The sequence below is a fragment of the Palaemon carinicauda genome, chromosome 30 (assembly GCF_036898095.1).
Source record: "Palaemon carinicauda isolate YSFRI2023 chromosome 30, ASM3689809v2, whole genome shotgun sequence".
NCBI classification, from domain to species: domain Eukaryota; kingdom Metazoa; phylum Arthropoda; class Malacostraca; order Decapoda; family Palaemonidae; genus Palaemon; species Palaemon carinicauda.
Window position 1 is genome coordinate 85,054,027 of NC_090754.1, and position 19,243 is coordinate 85,073,269.

General features: G+C 43.9%; 2 protein-coding genes across 2 annotated transcripts in view; one reads left to right on the top strand and one right to left on the bottom strand.

Annotated features, from left to right (window-relative positions):
* The window catches only part of LOC137623331 (WD repeat-containing protein 13-like), a 108,871-nt gene extending 99,814 nt beyond the window's left edge, over positions 1-9,057 (bottom strand). The window contains exons 1-2 of the mRNA XM_068354134.1: positions 8,935-9,057; positions 627-763 (exon numbers count right to left, since the gene is read on the bottom strand). The gene's annotated coding sequence lies outside the window, so the exon portion shown is untranslated. The remainder of the gene's footprint in view (positions 1-626; positions 764-8,934) is intronic.
* Positions 9,058-14,215: 5,158 nt separating this feature from the next.
* Positions 14,216-19,243, top strand: part of PIG-Z (phosphatidylinositol glycan anchor biosynthesis class Z) — a 71,612-nt gene continuing 66,584 nt past the window's right edge. Inside the window, exon 1 of the mRNA XM_068354135.1 lies at positions 14,216-14,676. Coding sequence (XP_068210236.1) covers positions 14,327-14,676 — 350 coding nt within the window. The 5' untranslated portion in view covers positions 14,216-14,326. The remainder of the gene's footprint in view (positions 14,677-19,243) is intronic.

Consider the following 19,243-nt stretch of genomic DNA (forward strand, 5'->3'; position numbering starts at 1 on the left):
TCAATAAAGAGTTCAAGAGTTTATGTTGAGGAAAAACACCTGCACTGCGAAAGCTCAAACCAAAATAAAGTACTTCACCAAATATGATGAGAAAACTCCAGGTTCTACAGCGAGTATGAATACGTCTTGTCGTCAACGTCGACAGAGAAGAATTGAAGGTTTTGTTTACATACAAGAGTGGTATCTGGCCGACAGTTGGCGCTGGTGGGCACACCCGCAACCTTCATAGCGATCGCTCGCGAGTTTTTTTAGTGTGTTTTCTGTCGAGCCGCAGAGTTGCAGCTATTATATATTCACCGGCTAAGTTAAATATTTAAAAGTAAGCGATTAAATAAAGACAAAACAAACAATGGCTGCCAAGAGAGGACCAAGACAGAGACGTCTGTCACAGTCCGAGCCAAAAGTGAAAGTGAGTATTCACCTGTGTGTGATGGGGAGGAGGGGTAGCTAGCTACCACTCCCCTACCCCCCCGCTAACTAGCGCGGGGGTAATACACCCTCGTTAAATTCTAATGGCTCGCCATTTCAGCTGCGCTAAAAGGTAAACCCTTTGTAAATAGCGTGGTTTGTATTTCGGTTACGGAACAAACTACATTATCCACTGGCTTGTGCATGTGCAAACTCACCTTCATATAAACCTTCACCCTGGCTGTGAGTAAAGGTTTAAGATATTTTCATCTTGATGTAGTTGTTGAAATAAAACTGGCTCATTGGAAGATACCACCAAATAAATTGCTCTCTTGGATGTAATCCACTATTCAACCTGTAAAGATGGCTAATAGCATTACTGTATTTGAAAACTAAATTTGATTCATCAAGTCTGCACCTGGATATGATAAAGTTGTTGGCCACAAAAATAGGATAAATACTTGAACATCATATGATTTTAAAAGACAGTGTTACGAGAACTTTGGTTGTTCTTATCATGAAAACTTTCTTCAGTATATCCATCTAATTGTCAGCTTTGATACATATTTGACTATCCAAATTCAAGGTGCTTTGTTTATTGGAAATGTAGACAAACAACTTGGTCCCTTTTCACACTTAACTGTTCTATCTACAAAATAAACATATGAATTAAAATAAAATTATCCACGGCACAGTACTCCCACTCACACATGGGAAAAGTTTCAAGGTCCCTTGCATTTGCTTGAAACAATATCGTAAAGTTACGATAACCTTATACTATGTATACTATAAATTCTTAACAAAGATAGTCTACATATTATAATTTCAGTTTTCAAAAATATTACATATAGAGCATTACTAAACCCTCAAAAAACAATTTAACAAAATATCCCAAACTTTTAAAGCGTAGTGATTTTATTTTCCTAGCTATACAAACCTGAATCATTTAAATAAGTCAGATGAGATATTTATAACTACCGATAGGTGGTGCAAGAAAGCCCCATATGCCTGGAAGTCAGCTAAGTTAGTCACTTTTGTCTTATGCCTGAAGCCTGAGACCGAGAGTGCGGTAAAGTTAGGATTAAAACAAATTACTTTAAAAATTTGTGATTTGCTCACATTAAATAAGAGACTCACCAACTGGTGGGAGGAAGTCTCTAAGAATCAAATTCTAACTTCTTCAGCTTTTCTAAAAATGTTAATCTGCCTGGTTTTGTATAGAAGCAAAGGAGACAATTCCAAGGACTTCATAACAGCTTAAGCATAGGGATCCTAAAGGCCTTAGGTTAGGCCAATGCCTTGAAAGTTTCTGGCATCTGGTCAATGACGGATCCTATGTCCCTTTTTGGGATATGTTATCAGAATGTAAACATACCTTAAACCAAGCACTTGGTTTGATATACAATATAGTCATTCATCTTCCCTTTCATTGAAGGGAGATACTTCTTCACAGATCCTGTATGAAAAAGATAGCTCGGTATAATCCAGTCAAGCAAATAATGCACTCATTGCTGCTCCTCCTAAGAGAGAGGGAAGAAAAAGGAACAGCAGTTACCAGTCACTTAATTTTATCCTCAGACTTACAGTATGTAATAACCATTATCTTAAACTAGATGCTTCTTGTCCCATGAGGGAGTTGGGCTGGCTACACAGCGTGTTGAACACCCACCATAGGGCCAAGGATATTGGTTTCCAAGGACTTGTGGGTATACTCTAAGAGATAGACGGAAGGGAAGGTCACCTAACAGCAGGTTCCGTAACTGGAATACAAGCCTACACTATTTATTTAGGGGTGACTCACCCATTAGGAAGGGTGGACGTCCCTACCAATCTGGCTTTTTGGCTTTTACCCGGGGGCTCATCTGAGTATGTTAGTACTCAAAAATAAGGGGTCCATGCGCCTTGCTAAAACCTTGCTACGAAAGGTCCACAGCCTACGCAAGCTGTGCGGTGAGATATATATACGTGTGACCATCCACGTAAAGTTATTCCGAGTCTTTAGTGGGAAAAACTGTTGTAATCAAGACTTTCCCAATACCAACTTGCCAAAGTATGGGGATGCAACAGTATTAGCTTAATACTAGGTACACAAGGGAGCATGGTTTACCTGCAGTGGTTTGAGGTCAGCTTGTGTAGAGAACCCAGGATGCTGCTTTCCCTAAGAGAGGGGAGGATGAAGAAAAGAATAAGAGCCAGTCAAATCTTTTCATTCACGCAGACTAAAACTGGGTAACAATGCCCTCAACCTTCTGCTACTAGCTCAATAAGGAGCTTGAGGTATCATACCTGCAGCTGTGCAGCCACTACAGGACCGATAGAAAACGTATCGAGTCTCCTGTGGGTCACGTCTTGCAGGTAGTGGGATGTGAATGTAGTTTGTCGTTTCCACACCCCAGCTTGAAGAACCTGCATCACTGAGAAGTTCCTCTTGAATACCTAGGACGTAGCTATGTCCCTGACATCATGAGCTTTGGACGACATGAAGGAGGAGGGTCTGGATTCAGTGCATGATCTATCACCATGCGAATCCATGCTGAAATTGTGTTCTTGGTGACCCTCCTCTTGGTCCTTCCTGTGCTGACGAAGAGTGCAGGCACACGAGGACAGGCTGTGGCTGTTCTCTTAAGGTACAGCCTCAAACTCCTCACTGGGCAGAATAAGAGATGATCAAGTTCATCTGTTACAGAACGAAGACTAGAAATCCGGAATTAGTCAAATCGTGGATCCGCTACTCCCGGGTTCTGAGTCTTAGCAATAAACTCAGGATGAAGCTGAACGTTACCTCTCCCCTTCCCCTTGAATGGGTGATGTCGTATGAAAGACCATGAAGTTTACCGACTCGCTTGGCTGAAGCCAAAGCTAGCAGGAATACCGTCTTCAAGTTAGATAGCAATCTGTTGCCTGGCGTAATGGTTCATAGGGAGGTCTCTTAAGAGACCTGAGAACTCAAACTATGTTCCATGGGGTAGGTCTTACTTCAGATTGAGGATAGGTAAGTTCATAACTCCGTATGAGTAAGGAAAGTTCTAGCAATGAAGAAATGTCCATTCCATTCGGTCTAAAGGCGAGGCTTAAGGCTGAGCGATAGCATTCTACCGCCAAGACTGACAGGCGCCTTTCTTCCTGCAAATATACGAGGAACTCCGCTATTGCTGGAATAGTGGCATTGAGAGGAGAGATACCCCTTCCACGACACAAACCACAGAAGACCTTCCACTTTGCCTGGTAGACTGCTGCTGATGACTTTCACAAGGGTTCAGACATCCTGATTGCAACTTGTTGCAAAAATCCTCTCTCAGAGAGGAGATGCTGGATAGCCTCCAGGCGTGAAGTTGAAGCTCCGGCTTAATGGAATATGTTAGTATGTGGCTGTTTGAGTAGATCGTGTCATGGAGGGAGTTCTCTTGGAGGCTCCATCAGGAGCTGCAGAAGGTCCGGAAACCATTCCGCGTGATGCCATAGCGGAGCTATGAGGGTCACTGAAAGGTTGACCGATGTTCTGGCCTTGTTGAGTACCCTCCTCATCAGACAGAACAGGGGAAAAGCATAAATGTCGATGTTGTCCCACCGTTGTTGGAATGCATCTTACCAGACAGCATTGGGGTCTGGGACTGGGGAACAGTATAACGGGAGCCTGAAGTTCAGGGACGTTGCGAAGAGGTCCACTGACGGAGAACCCCACAAACTCAGGACTTTGTTGGCTACTAGATGATCCAAAGACCACTCGGTACTCACTATCTGAGATGCTCTGCTCAAGTTGTCGGCGAGCACATTCCTCTTAACTGGAATGAAGCGTGCCGATAGTGGTATCGAGTGTACCTAGGCCCATCTCAGTATCCCTACTACTAGATGGGATAGGGGCCGCGAAAAAGTACTTCCTTGCTTGTTGATGTAAGCCACTACTGTGGTGTTGTCGCTCATCACTACCACTGAGTGGCCCGCCAGGAACTGATGGAACTGTTGAAGGGCCAGAAAGACGGCCTTCATCTCTATTAGATTTATGTGGAGGTACTCTTCTGACTCTGACCAGAGGCCTGAGGACGTGTGGTGCAGCACGTGAGCGCCCCACCCATTTTTGGAAGCATCTGAGAACAGCATCTAATCCGGGGGAGGACAAGAAGATCCACTCCCTTTCGTAGATTCTCGTCTGCCACCCACCACTCAAGGTCCGTCTGTTCTGCTGATCCCATGGGGATCCTGATGTCCGGGGAATCAAGAGTCTGATTCCACCGGGACTTGAGTCACCACTAGAGAGATCTAATCCTGAGGCAGCCGTTGGGAACTAGACAGGCCAGTGATGAAAGGTGACCGAGGAGACGTAACGACGTCTGGGCTGGAAGTTCTTCTCGTCTGAGAAAGGGTCTTGCGACCTTCCTTAGCCTTGCTATTCTGTCGTCTGATGAGAATGCTTTTTGGAGATTGGTGTCTATTATCATGCCTAGGTATACCAGTCTCTGCGTAGGAAGCAGGGAGGACTTCTCGAGATTTACCATGATCCTCAGATCTTGGCAAAGCCTCAGAAGTTTGTCTCGATGTTGAAGAAGGGCTGACACCAAGTCTGCTAGGATTAGCTAGTCGTCCAGATAACGAAGGAGACAGATACCAATCCTGTGTGCCCAAGATGACACTAGGACAAACAGTTTGGTGAAAACTTGAGGTGCTGTGGAAAGACCGAAGCCCAGCACCTTGAACTGGTATTTCCTGTTGTCTAGGTTGAATCTCAAGTACTTCCTTGAAGACAGATGGACTTGGATCTGGAAGTACGCGTCCTTTAGGTCCAGTGTGCACATGAAGTCCTGTGGTCTTACCACTAGTCTGACCATGTCTGCAGTCCCCATGCTGAACGGAGTTTGTTTGACAAACTTGTTCAGAGCTGAGAGGTCGATGACTGGTCTTCAACCTCCAGACGCCTTTTCTACAAGAAAGAGTTGACTGAAGAAGCCTGGGGACACATTGAGGACCTCCTGGAGTTCGCCCTTCTTCAACAGAATCTGGATTTCTGCCCGTAGGGCCAGCCCCTTTGCTGATCCTATGGCAAAGGAGTCTATGGACACTGGATTCCTGGTCAGGGGAGGGAGAGATGTTATGAATGGGACGCGAAATCCTAGACGAATCACAGGATAGTGCTGGCACGCAGGTTGTAGCTGTCGTATAATAGAGCATTGGCGAGCATGAGACCGTAGTTGCGCTCGCGCGCTATAGTTTCAGTGAGCTCTGTTGCGCTGGTGATCGTTGGCGCGCTAGAAGGCACTGAGGGTGAACAGAAGCGTTGTAGAGCGCTGACAAACTGGAGAGTGTGGGCGCTCTGTAAGGTGTGACGGAGCAGGCTGGCACTGACGAGATGTTGGTGAGAGTTGGTGCACTGCTGGGAGCTGGCAAGCTGAAGAGCATTGGCGCGCAGCTACAAGCCTAGGTAGGGCTTCAAGAGGCTGTACCAGGAACAGGAACAGTGATGATAGGTCAGCAGGTCGGCTGCCAGGTAGCACGGGAACAGGGATGTGCCCTTTAGAAGGGTGAACATCCACCGATATTGATCGCAAACGATCTACAGAAGGGACCAGGACCGAAGTCCGAGGATTAGTAGCAGCGTCGTCGAGAGAAGGTCCAGGAACGGGTGAAGGTCGAGGGCCAAGAGACGACTGAAGCGGAGACTCCTCTGCGGAGGACGGCTGCGATGACGAGGCAGAAGTGCCGAAGAGGGGCCTTTTCAGCGATGGTGAAGGGTGACCTCTAAGGCGAAGCAGCGGATGAGCTCTGCGACGGAGATGCCCTCTAGGGGCTGTTGGATCAGCAAGCTGACCATGAGCAGCAGCAGTCCTCCGAAGAGGAGTCTCTATGAGTGAACTCCCCCAAGGGGAAGAAACACTTGCAGGAGAGACAGACATAGGACTAAGTTTCCCCCTCGAAGGATGATCAGGACCGGGCGAAACTAAATCAGTAACAACACCTGGAGAGTCTGGAGGGGCAGGGGAGTTGGCAGAAACCACAGAAGACACCTCTGACACCACGACGTCGACAAGCGCAAGAGGATCCACCTCAGAAGTCAACGACGACGGCTGCACACTTACACCCCGGAGGATGAGCTGCAGCAAGGAGTTTTGAGGGCGGACCCAGAAGCCTCAAAGGACGACCAAACCTGTAACACAGAAGACATAGACAGGGCCTCACCCGGGGGGAGAAGTGGGGCAGCTTCGCTAGGGGAAGCAACACCCTCTCTCGAGGACCGGGGTCGGCCAAAATTAAAAGGGTCTACGCTACTACTCGACCGTCTCTCGGAAGAGACCGAACGAGTAGGAGCTTCGGAGGAAGGTCCTGAGACAGAAGAATAAGCCTTGGGTTTTTCGCCCTTCGAAGGAGAAATATCCCGCTTAAACTTCTTCCGCTGTCGCCCAAACCTCTCCCACTGGGAGGAAGACCACTCCCGACACTCACTACACTGGTTGTTGACATCACACCGTTGACCTCTGCAGACGGGACAAAGGGTGTGGCAATCGGTCTCCACCGCCGACATATAGGTTCCGCAGAGCCGGCCATCGAGTCCAGGGCAGGTGCACATGTTACACACACTAACACAAAGAAAAAGCAAAAAAGAATTAATGGCAGTACAAATAACAGCGAAGGATGAGGAACGGCAACAACCGTACGCTATCCGAGCCAAAATTAAAGTTTATCCCTGGTGTGTGAGTGGGAGCAGTAACAAGCTACCCGCCCTACCCCCGCTAACTAGCGGTATGGGTAGTTAACCCCCACTAAATTTTAATGGCTTGTCATTTCAGCTACGCAGAAAGTAATACCCCTAGATAAATAGCGTAGGTTTGTATTCCAGTTACGGAACAAATGATTTTCACAGAATCCGTGGCGATGGTTCATGGGCCCCCTGGTTGGGAATGGTTGGTCCAGGGGAAGTAAAAGAAGGGCAGCGCCCTTCATTCCAACTGAAAGTGTGTGCTCAGTTCAGTGCGAGACCGAACACCAATAGCAGGAGTATAAGTCCCTGACCTGCATACTGAGACACTTTCCTGGTTTGGGTTAGTTCTCATTATCTCAGAGCCACCCTCTGTCTCCCTCACATATAGGAAGAGAGATCAGTCACAAAGGTAGAAGCACCAAGGGACTCTTAATAACCACTAGGTGTGGCACCTAGTTGGGAGACATTGCAAGCACAAAATTCTTCTCCTATTGACAAAGCAACAGCAATATCCGAGAAAATCAACTTCCTTGGGTTCAGGCTGACATTACCGTTGCATAGCCACACTCAGTTAGGGGATGACTGCAGACAGTCCTGCCAAGACAAAAGGCACATGGAAGACGAGATCAATGGCAGGTTTGCACATAACCTGTCACATTTGTGGCTTTAAAGGTCACTCATGAATGACAGAGCCAAAGGACAGTGACAATGCCTTAGCAGGATAATACCCTAGAGATTGACCGTATATACATATGATCAGAGCCTAAGCCCCTCTGCACCCCAGAGAAGGCCAGGCGATGGCCGCTAAGGACTCGGCAAGTAAATCTATCGGCTCCCCAAAACCTCCCCATCCTTAGTTCACAAGGATAATGAGGTTGCAGACACTAATAAGTACTATCAAGCTTCAGCAGGGCTCGGACCTAGTCTGGCAGACCACCCGGCAGGGATACTTCCAATAAACATATCCTTGTAATTTAAATTTAATTTATCCAGGCTTACCAAAACACACTGACATTTCTGCACTTTTGAAATAATTCTATAAAGAAAAATTCAAAAATTTAAACAGCCAAAATTGGTTGCCTTAGTCAAAATCAAGTGTCTGACCGAGAAATAGGGGGGCTTACCCTCGACCCACCAGTAGTTATAAATACCTTGTTGAATTTTTAACAATCATTCCCGTACAGCTTTGCTAGTCATACTCCTATTGACTGACGATGGTTAGTGTTCTCGTAAGAAAAAAAATCAGGTAGTCCATTTCATTAATACCTTCATCTACCACAATCAAGACAATTGGAATGTGGTGGATAACCTCGGAATTACACCTACAATACTCGCATTAGGATAAGGACATAGCATCCTACGTTAGGTTAGTTGGGAGAACCTTACGTTGATTTGCATTCCTGTTTGTTTCCCTGGTGAAATATAGTTTTCAAAATGTAAAAATACGCCTGAAATTACAAAGGTCTGAATGATAATGAGAAAATTGAGTTAAAAAAATATTACTTTATGGGTGGAAAGTTTGGAACTAAAATGACATGCAAGAAATAGATTCGAGAGCATATAAATGTATTTTCGTATATGATACTCATATTAGTGTTAATATTAACCTTAATATTTAACACTGGTTTACACTAGCATACATAACATATATAAATAAGATTGTTATTATTGTTACTACGTTGTCAACCTGCAGACCAAAAGTAAACAAATAAAAATTCCCGATATATCACCATAAACAAACCTTCATACTATGAACAGACAATTATTACAGTCACTTAATCACTTTAAAACACCACTTGCAATATAATTAAACTATATTAAGTTTCCCTTTAACTTACACCTGTCAAATTCTTTAAGTACTCAGAAGTTGTTGATAGTAACTAACAGGTGACAGCGCATTCTATCAACAACTATAATACGAGTTTGTGTGAATAAAATACGCTTTTTTTTTTTTTCTTTTTGTTTCTTTCTAAATAAAATGCACTTTGGCAGCTGTCTGTGTGTGCGTATATTTGTATATATAAATTGCTAAAAAAATAAATCTACCTTAAACTGAATATGAAATGTGGATGAAAATTTATATTTGTATTAATGGAATTAAAACGTGTTTTATAATAGTATATTGGGGGAAATACCAAAGGGAAAGGAAAAGTTTATGCACTATTATTATTATTATTATTATTATTATTATTATTATTATTATTATTATTATTATTATTATTATTATCAAAACAAAAGCTATGTTACAACCCTAATTGGATAGCCAAGATGCTAAGCTCCAACAAGAAAAAAATAGCCCAGTGAGGAAGAAAAACAAGGTAATTAATAAACTAAAAGAGAAGCAACAAACAATTAAAGAAAAACTTTTTAAAAACAACAACAATTTTAGAATATATATTTCATATATAAACTATAAAAACTTAAACACACACACACAAGGTAGTAGGTTGGCCAGGGCACCAACCGCCTGTTGAGATACTACCGCTAGAGAGTTATGGGGTCCTTTGACTGGCCAGACAGTACTACATAGGACCCTTCTCTCTGGTTACGGTTCTTTCCTTTTGCCTACACAGACACCGAATAGTCTGGCCTATTCTTTACAAATTCTCCTCTGTCCTCATACACCTGACAACACTGAGATTACCAGACCAAACTATTCTTCTTCTCTCAAGGGGTTAACTACTGCACTCTAATTTCATTGGCTTCATTCCTCTTGGTAAGGGTAGAAGAGACTCTTCAGCTATGGTAAGCAGCTCTTCTAGGAGAAGGACACTCCAAAATCAAAACATTGTTCTCTAGTCTTGGGTAGTGCCATAGCCTCTGTACCATGATATTCCACTGTCTTGGGTTAGAGTTCTCTTGCTTGAGGGTACACTCGGGCACACTGTTGTATCTAGTTGCTCTTCCTCTTGTTTTGTTATAGTTTTTAAAGTTTATATAGGAAATATTCATTTCAATGTTGTTGCTATTCTTAAAATATTTTTTTCCTTATTTCCTTTCCTCACTGGGCTATTTTGCGTGTTGGAGCCCCTGGGCTTATAGCATCCTGCTTCTCCAACTAGGGTTGTAACTTAGCATTTGATGATAATATTAATAACAAGAGGAAGAGAAATAAAATAGAATAGTGTGCCTGAGTGTACCCTCAATGAAGAGAACTACTGTAAATGGAAATATAAGAAGGAATATGTAAAGCAATTTAATGGGAAGCTTGAAAATAAAGAGACCAGAAGCGTAATGCAATATAAATGTGTTTACAAAATTAATAACAGGTTAGGCTATTTCTCCACATTAAATCAAGTTCACACTTTTTTTTTTTAAGAATGCTGTTGTTGTTGGCTAAAAAATATAGTAGGCCTACAGACGATATGAAATTTGTCGTTGTTGCTTAAACAGTTCAGACAAAGATAAAATACAACCGAGAGAGAGAGAGAGAGAGAGAGAGAGAGAGAGAGAGAGAAGCATTACTGCAGCGCCTAGTGGGAACTGTGATGTCGTGTTTATTACTTATGTTCTAGATTGTTTCACTGATCCATATATTTTAATGATTACATAAACATAAATAAATTACTTTTCATAAATTCATCATAACAATTTTGAGCATTAGAAACAAAAGTCAATCGACTAGTATCTCGAAAATGTGAACATAAAAGCACGTAAACACATTTTAGGTCTTTCCATGTGTTACTGATGGAGAGATTAGGCATTAGGGACAAGGTAGTATTTCGTTCCCGCCTTTGTTTGAGACACTGCATCTCTCTCTCTCTCTCTCTCTCTCTCTCTCTCTCTCTCTCTCTCTCTCTCTCATTACTCTTTTGTGAAATCAATATCACCACCCTTTTTTATTACAAGAATACTGTTTCTAATGCATTTTTGTGCAACCAGGAGACACTTGGGCTACCACAGCAAGGGATTTACTCTGGCCCGAAATTACTAACTTAAATATTATAATAAATGCTTTTATTCTGTAAAATATAATATAAAGTATTTTTATTAAGAACATTCACATCCCCGGGGAAAAACAATAACATTTCTATTTTTTCTATGTATTATTCTGTTACATTTTTAAATTACCTTTGCCTTCTTTTCTCCGAACAATCGTCTACTCACAGCTTAAATACCTACATTTCACAGGAACAAAAATCATAACAGTACCACTTTGATCAATTATCAGTTTCCCAGACTATTTTCACATGCAATGCTTTGTAACTCCCCTACTTTCACCCTGTATTCCGCATTTCATTCTTTTTTCGTTGAGTTTATATATTTGATAATACCTAAATGTGCTTACATTAGTTATATTAATAATATTTAGCATGTACCTATTACCACGAGGGTAAAAGTATGTGTAGTTTTGCGGTACCCTAAACCCAGGCTAGCTAACACGATAGATTAGTTTCAATTTTCTACACATACATACATACGTTAGGGAGTTAATGGATTCTTTGACTGGCCAGACAGTATTACATTGGATCCCTCTATCTAGTTACGGCTCATTTCCCTTTGCCTACACATACACCGAATATCTGGGCTATTCTCTCCACATTATCTTCTGTACTCCTACACCTAACAACACTGAGGTTGCCAAACAATTCTTGCTCGTTCGCCGCAATTGTTCAGTGGCTACTTTCCTCTAGGTAAGGGTAGAAGAGATTCTTTAGCCATGATAAGCAGCTCTTCTAAGAGAAGGGGAATCCATGTTAAACCATTGTTCTCTATAGAATTATTGGGTTCTTTGACTGGTCAGACAGTACTACATTGGATCCCTCTCTCTGGTTACGGCTCATTTAATTTTTGCCGACATATACACAGAATAGTCTGGCCTATTCTTTACACATTCTCCTCTTTCCTTATACACTTGACTAGTGACAAACAATGAAATTACCCAACAATTCTTCTTCTCTTAAGAGGTTAACTACTGCACTGTAATTGTTCAGTGGCTACTGTCCTCTTGGGAAGGGTACACGAGACTCTTTAGCCATGATAAGCAGCTCTTCTAGAAGAAGGACACTGCAAAATCAAATCATTGTTATCTAGACTTGGGTAGTGCCATAGCCTCGATCTGTACCATGGTATTCCACTATCTTTGGGGTAGATGGTCCACCAGCCTATTTCTAAATAGCGATATTAATTAAGAACAAGAGGAAAAAATTTGCTAAGCCTATATATAACTCTTGTGCTTATATCACAATCAGCAGATAAACATTTACCTGACATAAAACTAATTTCGGTGGATTGCAACTTAAAAGAAAGGTTTGGTTAGCAACCTTAACCCAAACAACTGCTAGTGGTAACTTTACCTCTATCTCACCCGTGATTTTGTATACATGCAAGCACTAAGCTGAAAATACACCTCTTTATATAATATAATTTACCTGATAAATAGCTTACACCTAACGCAAACTACACAGTATGTAATATGTACATCGTCTTCCATACAGAAATAACGGATTTGTACACCCATTCATCTAGCTATCCGAATGATGTTACCGTTATACTCTCGTATTTGAGCCCAGAATACACAAGTTTTGATCCTAGCCAGACCAGATGTAGCTAGGCCTATATATATTATATATATATATGCCATCATCATGATATGATAGGTAGTAGTTTAGTCATGGCACCAGTCACCTGTTGAGATACTACCACTAGAGTTATTGGGTCCTTTGGCTGGCCAGACAGTATTACATTGGATCCCTCTCTTTGGCTACGGCTCACTTTTCCTTTTCCTACACATTCTAGTATGTCTGTCTCCAAACACATGACAACACCGAGATAACCAACAGTTTTTTTTTTTCTCTCTCTCAAGGAGTTAACTATACTGCACTGTAATTGTTCCGTGATTACTTTCCTCTTAGCAAGTCTAGAACAGACTCTTAGCTATGGCAAGTAGCTCTTCTAAGAGAAGGTCACTCCAAAAATAACCAATGTTCTCTAGTCTTAGGTAGGCTACAGTACACCATGGTATTACTTTGGCTTGGGTTAGAGTTCTCTTGCTTGATGGTAGCCTACAGTCGGGAACGCTATTCTATCTTATTTCTCTTCCTCTTTTTTTTTCAAGTTTTAGTAGTTTCTATATGAATTATCTATTTTAATGATATTGTTCTTGATTCATTTTATTACCTCCGCCAACGAAGCTGGGAGGTAATGTTTATCACCTATTTGTTTGTGTTTCTTTGTGAACAGCTTCCTGACCACAACTTAATCGTAATGAAACTTGCAGGAACCAACTGTAATATAAAAAGCTGGAAATGATTAAGTTTTGGACGGTCAAGGTAAAAGGTCAAGGTCACAGTCAAGCAAAATGTCCAATTCACGTAACCAGCTATAAGTTTAGACATCGTTGTCACAGACTTCAAACTTGGCTTATATTTGAGCGTATGAAAATACATACCCAATTAATATATGTTAAGGTTGAAAGTAAAAGGTCGAGTCCAAGGTCAGGGTCAAGCAAAAGGTCAAATTAATGTCACCAATCATACAGTGACAATTTTAACAATAAAGTAAGGAAACGCAGGGATTTTAAACTGTAAAAAAAGTTGGAAATTATTAATTGATTCTGTGAAAGGTATGGTGGTTTAGAAAAATAAGCTGCCATGGCGGAGGTTTGCACTCTCAGAGTGCTTTTCTAGATTTAATTATACATTACTTCTCATGTAACTTATTTAAAACTATTTTTTCCTTTCTTCGGTGTGTCTTATTTCACTGCTGGAGCCGTTGGGTATAGCATCCTGCTTTTACTGCTAAGGCTGTTGCTTAGCTAGTATTATATATATATATATATATATATATCATCTCTCACGCCTATTGACGCAAAGGGCCTCGGTTAAATTTCGCCAGTCGTCCTCAACTCTTTCAGTGCCTTGTGGAGGAGCCTAGTTGAACGTGTGTGTGTATATGTATATATATATATATATATATATATATATATATATATATATATATATATATATATATATATATATATATATATATATATATATATATATATATATATATATATACACACCGTGCATCTGTATTATACAGTATACACTGTCAACTTTCTTACTGTGATTAGAAGCAATACAAAAGTCTTCTCTCGTGAATCGTGTCATCGTGTCGCTGACATTTCGCAAATCACAACAAACAAGCAGACGAAGTTTAAGGCACGGCGTTTGGTTCGTAAGATTTACTCATGTATCTTAAAAAACGTGAATTTGGGAATAACTACGAGTAAACATATGGATAATCATGGAATTCCAAAGAGAAAATAAAAGTGAACTTGAGGTCAACGGTGTGAAACTCCGAAAAACTCCATCTTCAAATGGTAGGGAATCCAGTGTTGGTGCATCGCCCTCCGAAGGAAAGGAGGAGTCATTTGATGATATTTTATCCTCTGATGTAAAAGAAACACTTCCTGATAATGCATCGTCAAATAGTAAACCGGTTTCTGATGAAGAAGGTCCTAGCAACGCAAAACCTTCCTCGGAAGGGAAGGTCAGGTTCAAGGTTAATACGAAGCCACCATCAGATGGGAAGGTCAAGTTTGGAAAGATAAAATCGCCTCTCAATTCAAAAACCAAACTTGTTAAGTTAAGGAAGTAAGTTAAAACCTTAATTCTATAGTGATTGGGTTGTACTGGAAGGCAACGTTTGTTAATTTGGGTATCACTGTGAGGTCAGGCTAGGTGAGAAACCTTAGGGTAGGTGGTGCTCTAGTGTTTGTTTCCATTTTGAAATTTGGTTTTTCTGTCATAACCTATAGAATTTAAAAATGCTCATGTTTTGAAAAATACGGAAATCCCTTAAATATTTTCCATGAGAATCACTTCAAGTCCTTTTTTATACATCTGATGCTCTAATTATTTTCTTCTTAAGGAATATTGGGTAAAGTTTATCGAGTTACATTACCCTGTAATACAGTACAATAATACCGAGTATTGTACTACAGTAAATCTTTACTAGTACTTTTACCCTAACCTAACAGTAATGGGTGTTTTTTTAGTTGTCTAAATTAAGGAGGAACATGAGAATCTTATGTTTCTGACTGCCAATGATGGGATGAATATTCACTGGTATGTCTAGCATATATTGTCATAATTGGGCTATTATTTAAATATGAGACTAGTGCATGACTATTGGCTGTTTAAATTCACACATTTTTGTATGGGTTTGAATACTTTATTCTAGCTGCAACATCTAATACCATTTCATACTCTAATATCTATCAGATTAGGAAGCCCACTGTTGATTTATGTTTGTTCCGTAACCGAAATACAAACCACACTATTTACATTGGGTTTACCTTTTAGCGCAGCTGAAATGGCGAGCCATTAGAATTTAACGAGGGTGTATTACCCCCGCGCTAGTTAGCAGGGGGGTAGGGAAGTGGTAGCTAGCTACCCCCCCCCCCCCCCTCACGCACAGATGAATGCTCACTTTCACTTTTGGCTCGGACTGTGACAGACGTCTCAGTCTTGGTCCTCTCTCAGCAGCCATTGTTTGTTTTGTCTTTACTTAATCGCTTACTTTTCTTTTACTCAATATATATGTAAACATGTTTTCATGTTTGTATATATATTTGAGTATAGAAACCAGTAAGTTTCCTTTTCAGATTGTGTGTAGTGTACGATTTCTACTTGGTGTCCTCGGCAGTTAGGCCGCCACGTCGTAATTTTATGGGTGGCAATCGAGTTTGACTTCGGTCTTTTTCTCTCTCTCTCTCTCTCTCTCTTTCTCTCTCTCTCTCTCTCTCTCTCTCTCTCTCTCTCTCTCTCTCTCTCTCTTGAGGTCGTTCACCCTTTTACTACGTGTTACTACGCCCTTGTAGCGTCCTTTCCGTGTGGGGGGGTTGCTACGCTGTACGTTTGTCTCAATTAGTTTATGAATCTAATTGTAGTTGTTTTTTTCAGCTTGTAGAACGATTCCTTTCGGGGTTTTCGTTCTTTCTTTAGTGTTCATTCATTTTTAAATTACATAATTACATAGTTTCATAATTATAATTGTTATAATTCTGTTTTGGTTACAGCTCTCCTTCCGTGAGTGTAAGTGGTTGTGAGGGCACATGCCTGCTGTGTAATTCTTGTTTCCTTTCCCTCGGGATTCCTCTTCGAAGCCTTCCCGGGGGAATAAATGATTTTTTTTTATTTTTTTTTTTACAGTTACCGATCTAGTTCGTTTCTGTAATATGGCAACGGTATGAGCTGTTTTGTTGAGGCCTGGGGATTCGGCTGTTGCTGCCTCCCCCCTTGTATTTTCGTCAGGGGTGTGTCTCCTTCTACTGGAAGTACTCCCGTGACGACGGACAGCTCTCCAGCTCATTTTAGAACTCTCAGGAGGCTTGCCTCCTTGGGCGGGTAACTTTCCTTCCGAGGGAAGTTTTTCCTGTCCAGGCTTGAGTTTTTCCCCTTTTGGGGGATTCTTCTCTTGCCTTTTTTTCGTGCGACTATGCTCTTGGTGCTGAGCGGTCACACCTGCAGTTTCGCTCAAGGGGCTGGGCAACTGCAGGAACCCCTCTTCGGAGGATTGCTCCTTTTAGATCACTGGCTGACCAGTCTCTTCTACGAAGTGTTTCTCTTTCGTTCGCGAGAGAGTACACTCATAGAGACTCCTCTTCGGAGGATTCTTCTGCTGTTGTTGCTGTTGGCCTCCCTCGCCATAAGGCCCACTGTCCGCCTCGTTGTAAGGGCCTCTCATCTCCCTATAAGGGTGCTAAGAGGCGCCTTTTTGGATTTCCATTTGCAGCCTACAACTCCTTTTTCTTGATCTTCTGCCTTGGTGCAGATGGACAGCAGTCTGATCTCTTCTTCCGACGGGCAACGGTCGTCCCGATGGACAACGGTCTTCCAACGGACATCAGTCTCCCGACGGACAACGGTCTTCCAACGGACATCAGTCTCCCGGCGGACAGGCTACGGTCTTCCGATGGACATCTGTCTCCCGACGGACAACGTTCCCTTCGGGGCAAAGGGTTGCCTTCCACGGGAGTTCTTCCCTTGCGTGTCAGGGTTCCCCTGCGCGACCTTCTGCTGTGTTCTCTCCTGCTCCTACTCAGTATTAGCGCACAGGCGCTCTCCTGCTCATCAGCGCTTCCTGATCGCTAGCGCTCTCCTGTTCGTCAGCGCTCTCATTATGATCATCCCTGCTGTTCCTGTTGGTTCCTGTTACGCGCCCTGTGCGCCCACGTTCGCCCCCGCGATCTAGAACTTCGGTTCAGGTCTGGGTCAAGGACTCTTCTTCTATGCGCAGGTTTCCACGCGTTGCCTTCTGCTCGTCAGCGATCATCAGCTCGCCAGCGATCACCTGCTTGCCAGCGTTCACCTGCTCGCAGCGCGCACAGGCGATTTTAGTATCGCCTATTCAACAGCGTTCTACACGTCAGCGATCACCTGTCTCTCGGCGATCTCCGGATCGCCCGCGTGTGTTACAGCCGCCTCGCCAACGTTCTCCAACACTTCTGAAGGAACATGGTTCGCCAGCTACTAGCTCGCCATCGCCCACCTGCGCATGCTGCTCGCCATCGCGCGATCGCCCACCTGCGGATGCTGCTCGCCATCGCGCGATTGCCCACCTGCGGATGCTGCTCGCCATTGCGCGATCGCCCACCTGCGGATGCTGCTCGCCATCGCGCGATCGCCCACCTGCGGATGCTGCTCGCCATCGCGCGATCGCCCACCTGCGGATGCTGCTCGCCATCGCGCGATCGCCCACCTGCGGATGCTGCTCGCCATCGCGCGATCGCTCACCTGCGCATGCTGCTCGCCAACGCGTCGACATGCCACAACGTGCCATCGCCAACCTGCGCGTTAGCGCTCACCAGCTCACCACCGATCGCCTGTTGATTCATATCGCCAGCGGTCTTCCTCGCCCACGCGGCAGCGCGTTTCCTCGCCATCGCACTAACGCTTGCGTTTGCCGCCTCGGACTCGCGCTCTTTCACCTGCCCACCCTCGCGACCGTTCGCCTAAGCGCCCGCGCGACCGCTTGCCTGCACGACCGTTTGCCTGCGCGACCGCTTGTCTGCTCTCCCACGCGATCATTCGCCTGCGCGTACAAACGCCCACGTGCCTGCACGTCTACGCTCATGCGAGTCCGCGCACATACTCTCCAATGTTCGCCCGCGCGCGAACCAACGGTTTTCCGTCGCGCGGACGGACGGTGTTCCGTCGCGCGAACCGACGGTGTTCCGTCGCGCGAACCGACGGTGTTCCGTCACGCGAACCTACAGTGTTTCTTCGCAGGAACGTCGGCTTAATTATTGCAGTATCCATTGCTCGTCTATGGGTTATCGCTCGCCGACCACCAGCTCTCGCCCTTCCTACCACGCTCGCCCTCCTTCTGCGCTCCTTCGTTTGCGTTCCTGCGTGACCGCGCATGGGCGCTTCCACGTTCGCCCACTCGCAAATCTTTGAATTACCATCGCGCGAGCTCCAGGGCGATTGCGACCACGATTCTTATTGGGGTTTTCGCAGCATGGCCAGCCTGTCGAGTTCTTCTGGAGCATATTTCCAGAACACGGCCTCACCCCATAAACGCTGAGTATGGCACTTGCTAGAATAGGAAGAATCTTCAGGGAGGTTTGAGCAACACTCCTCTTTCCAGAACCTGGGTTAGCCCTTCCCCGTCATTCCCTGGAAGGATTTTTGGCGGGGGGCTTTCCGTTCGAGATTATGCCATCGGCCAAGGGGTGACTGCTTACCCTTTCCTCTGGGGGCTTACCAGGTCCTTTCCCTCCTCGGTTACGGCCTGAGGTTTGGTTCAAGGAAGCTACAGGAAGATCATGGGTACTTTCCTCCTCTCGAGCTCAGGCACCTTGGCCTTTCGTCGTTAAGTATCTAACTTGCGGACAAGCTCGATGTTGTACCATCTGGACGCGCTGACTGAGGGCTTCCTTCGGGTGTCTCATCTGTGGAGGTCGACGACCTCAGACACCCTTCCATCCTTGAGAAGAGTTTGTTTGTGCCCAAGGACAGAGACTTAGACAGCGGCTGTGCGGAGGAAATCGACTTCCGTTTTCACTCCTCCAAGGCGCTTTCTTCCAGACTCTGCAGGGCTCCAGCGCCCTTTTCTTTCAACCACGTCAGCCTAAGTTATCGGCTACGACAACTGGGACAAGGTGTCCAATTGCAGTTTCCTCCTGTCAGGAACAGATGGCACGGGAGTCTCCCC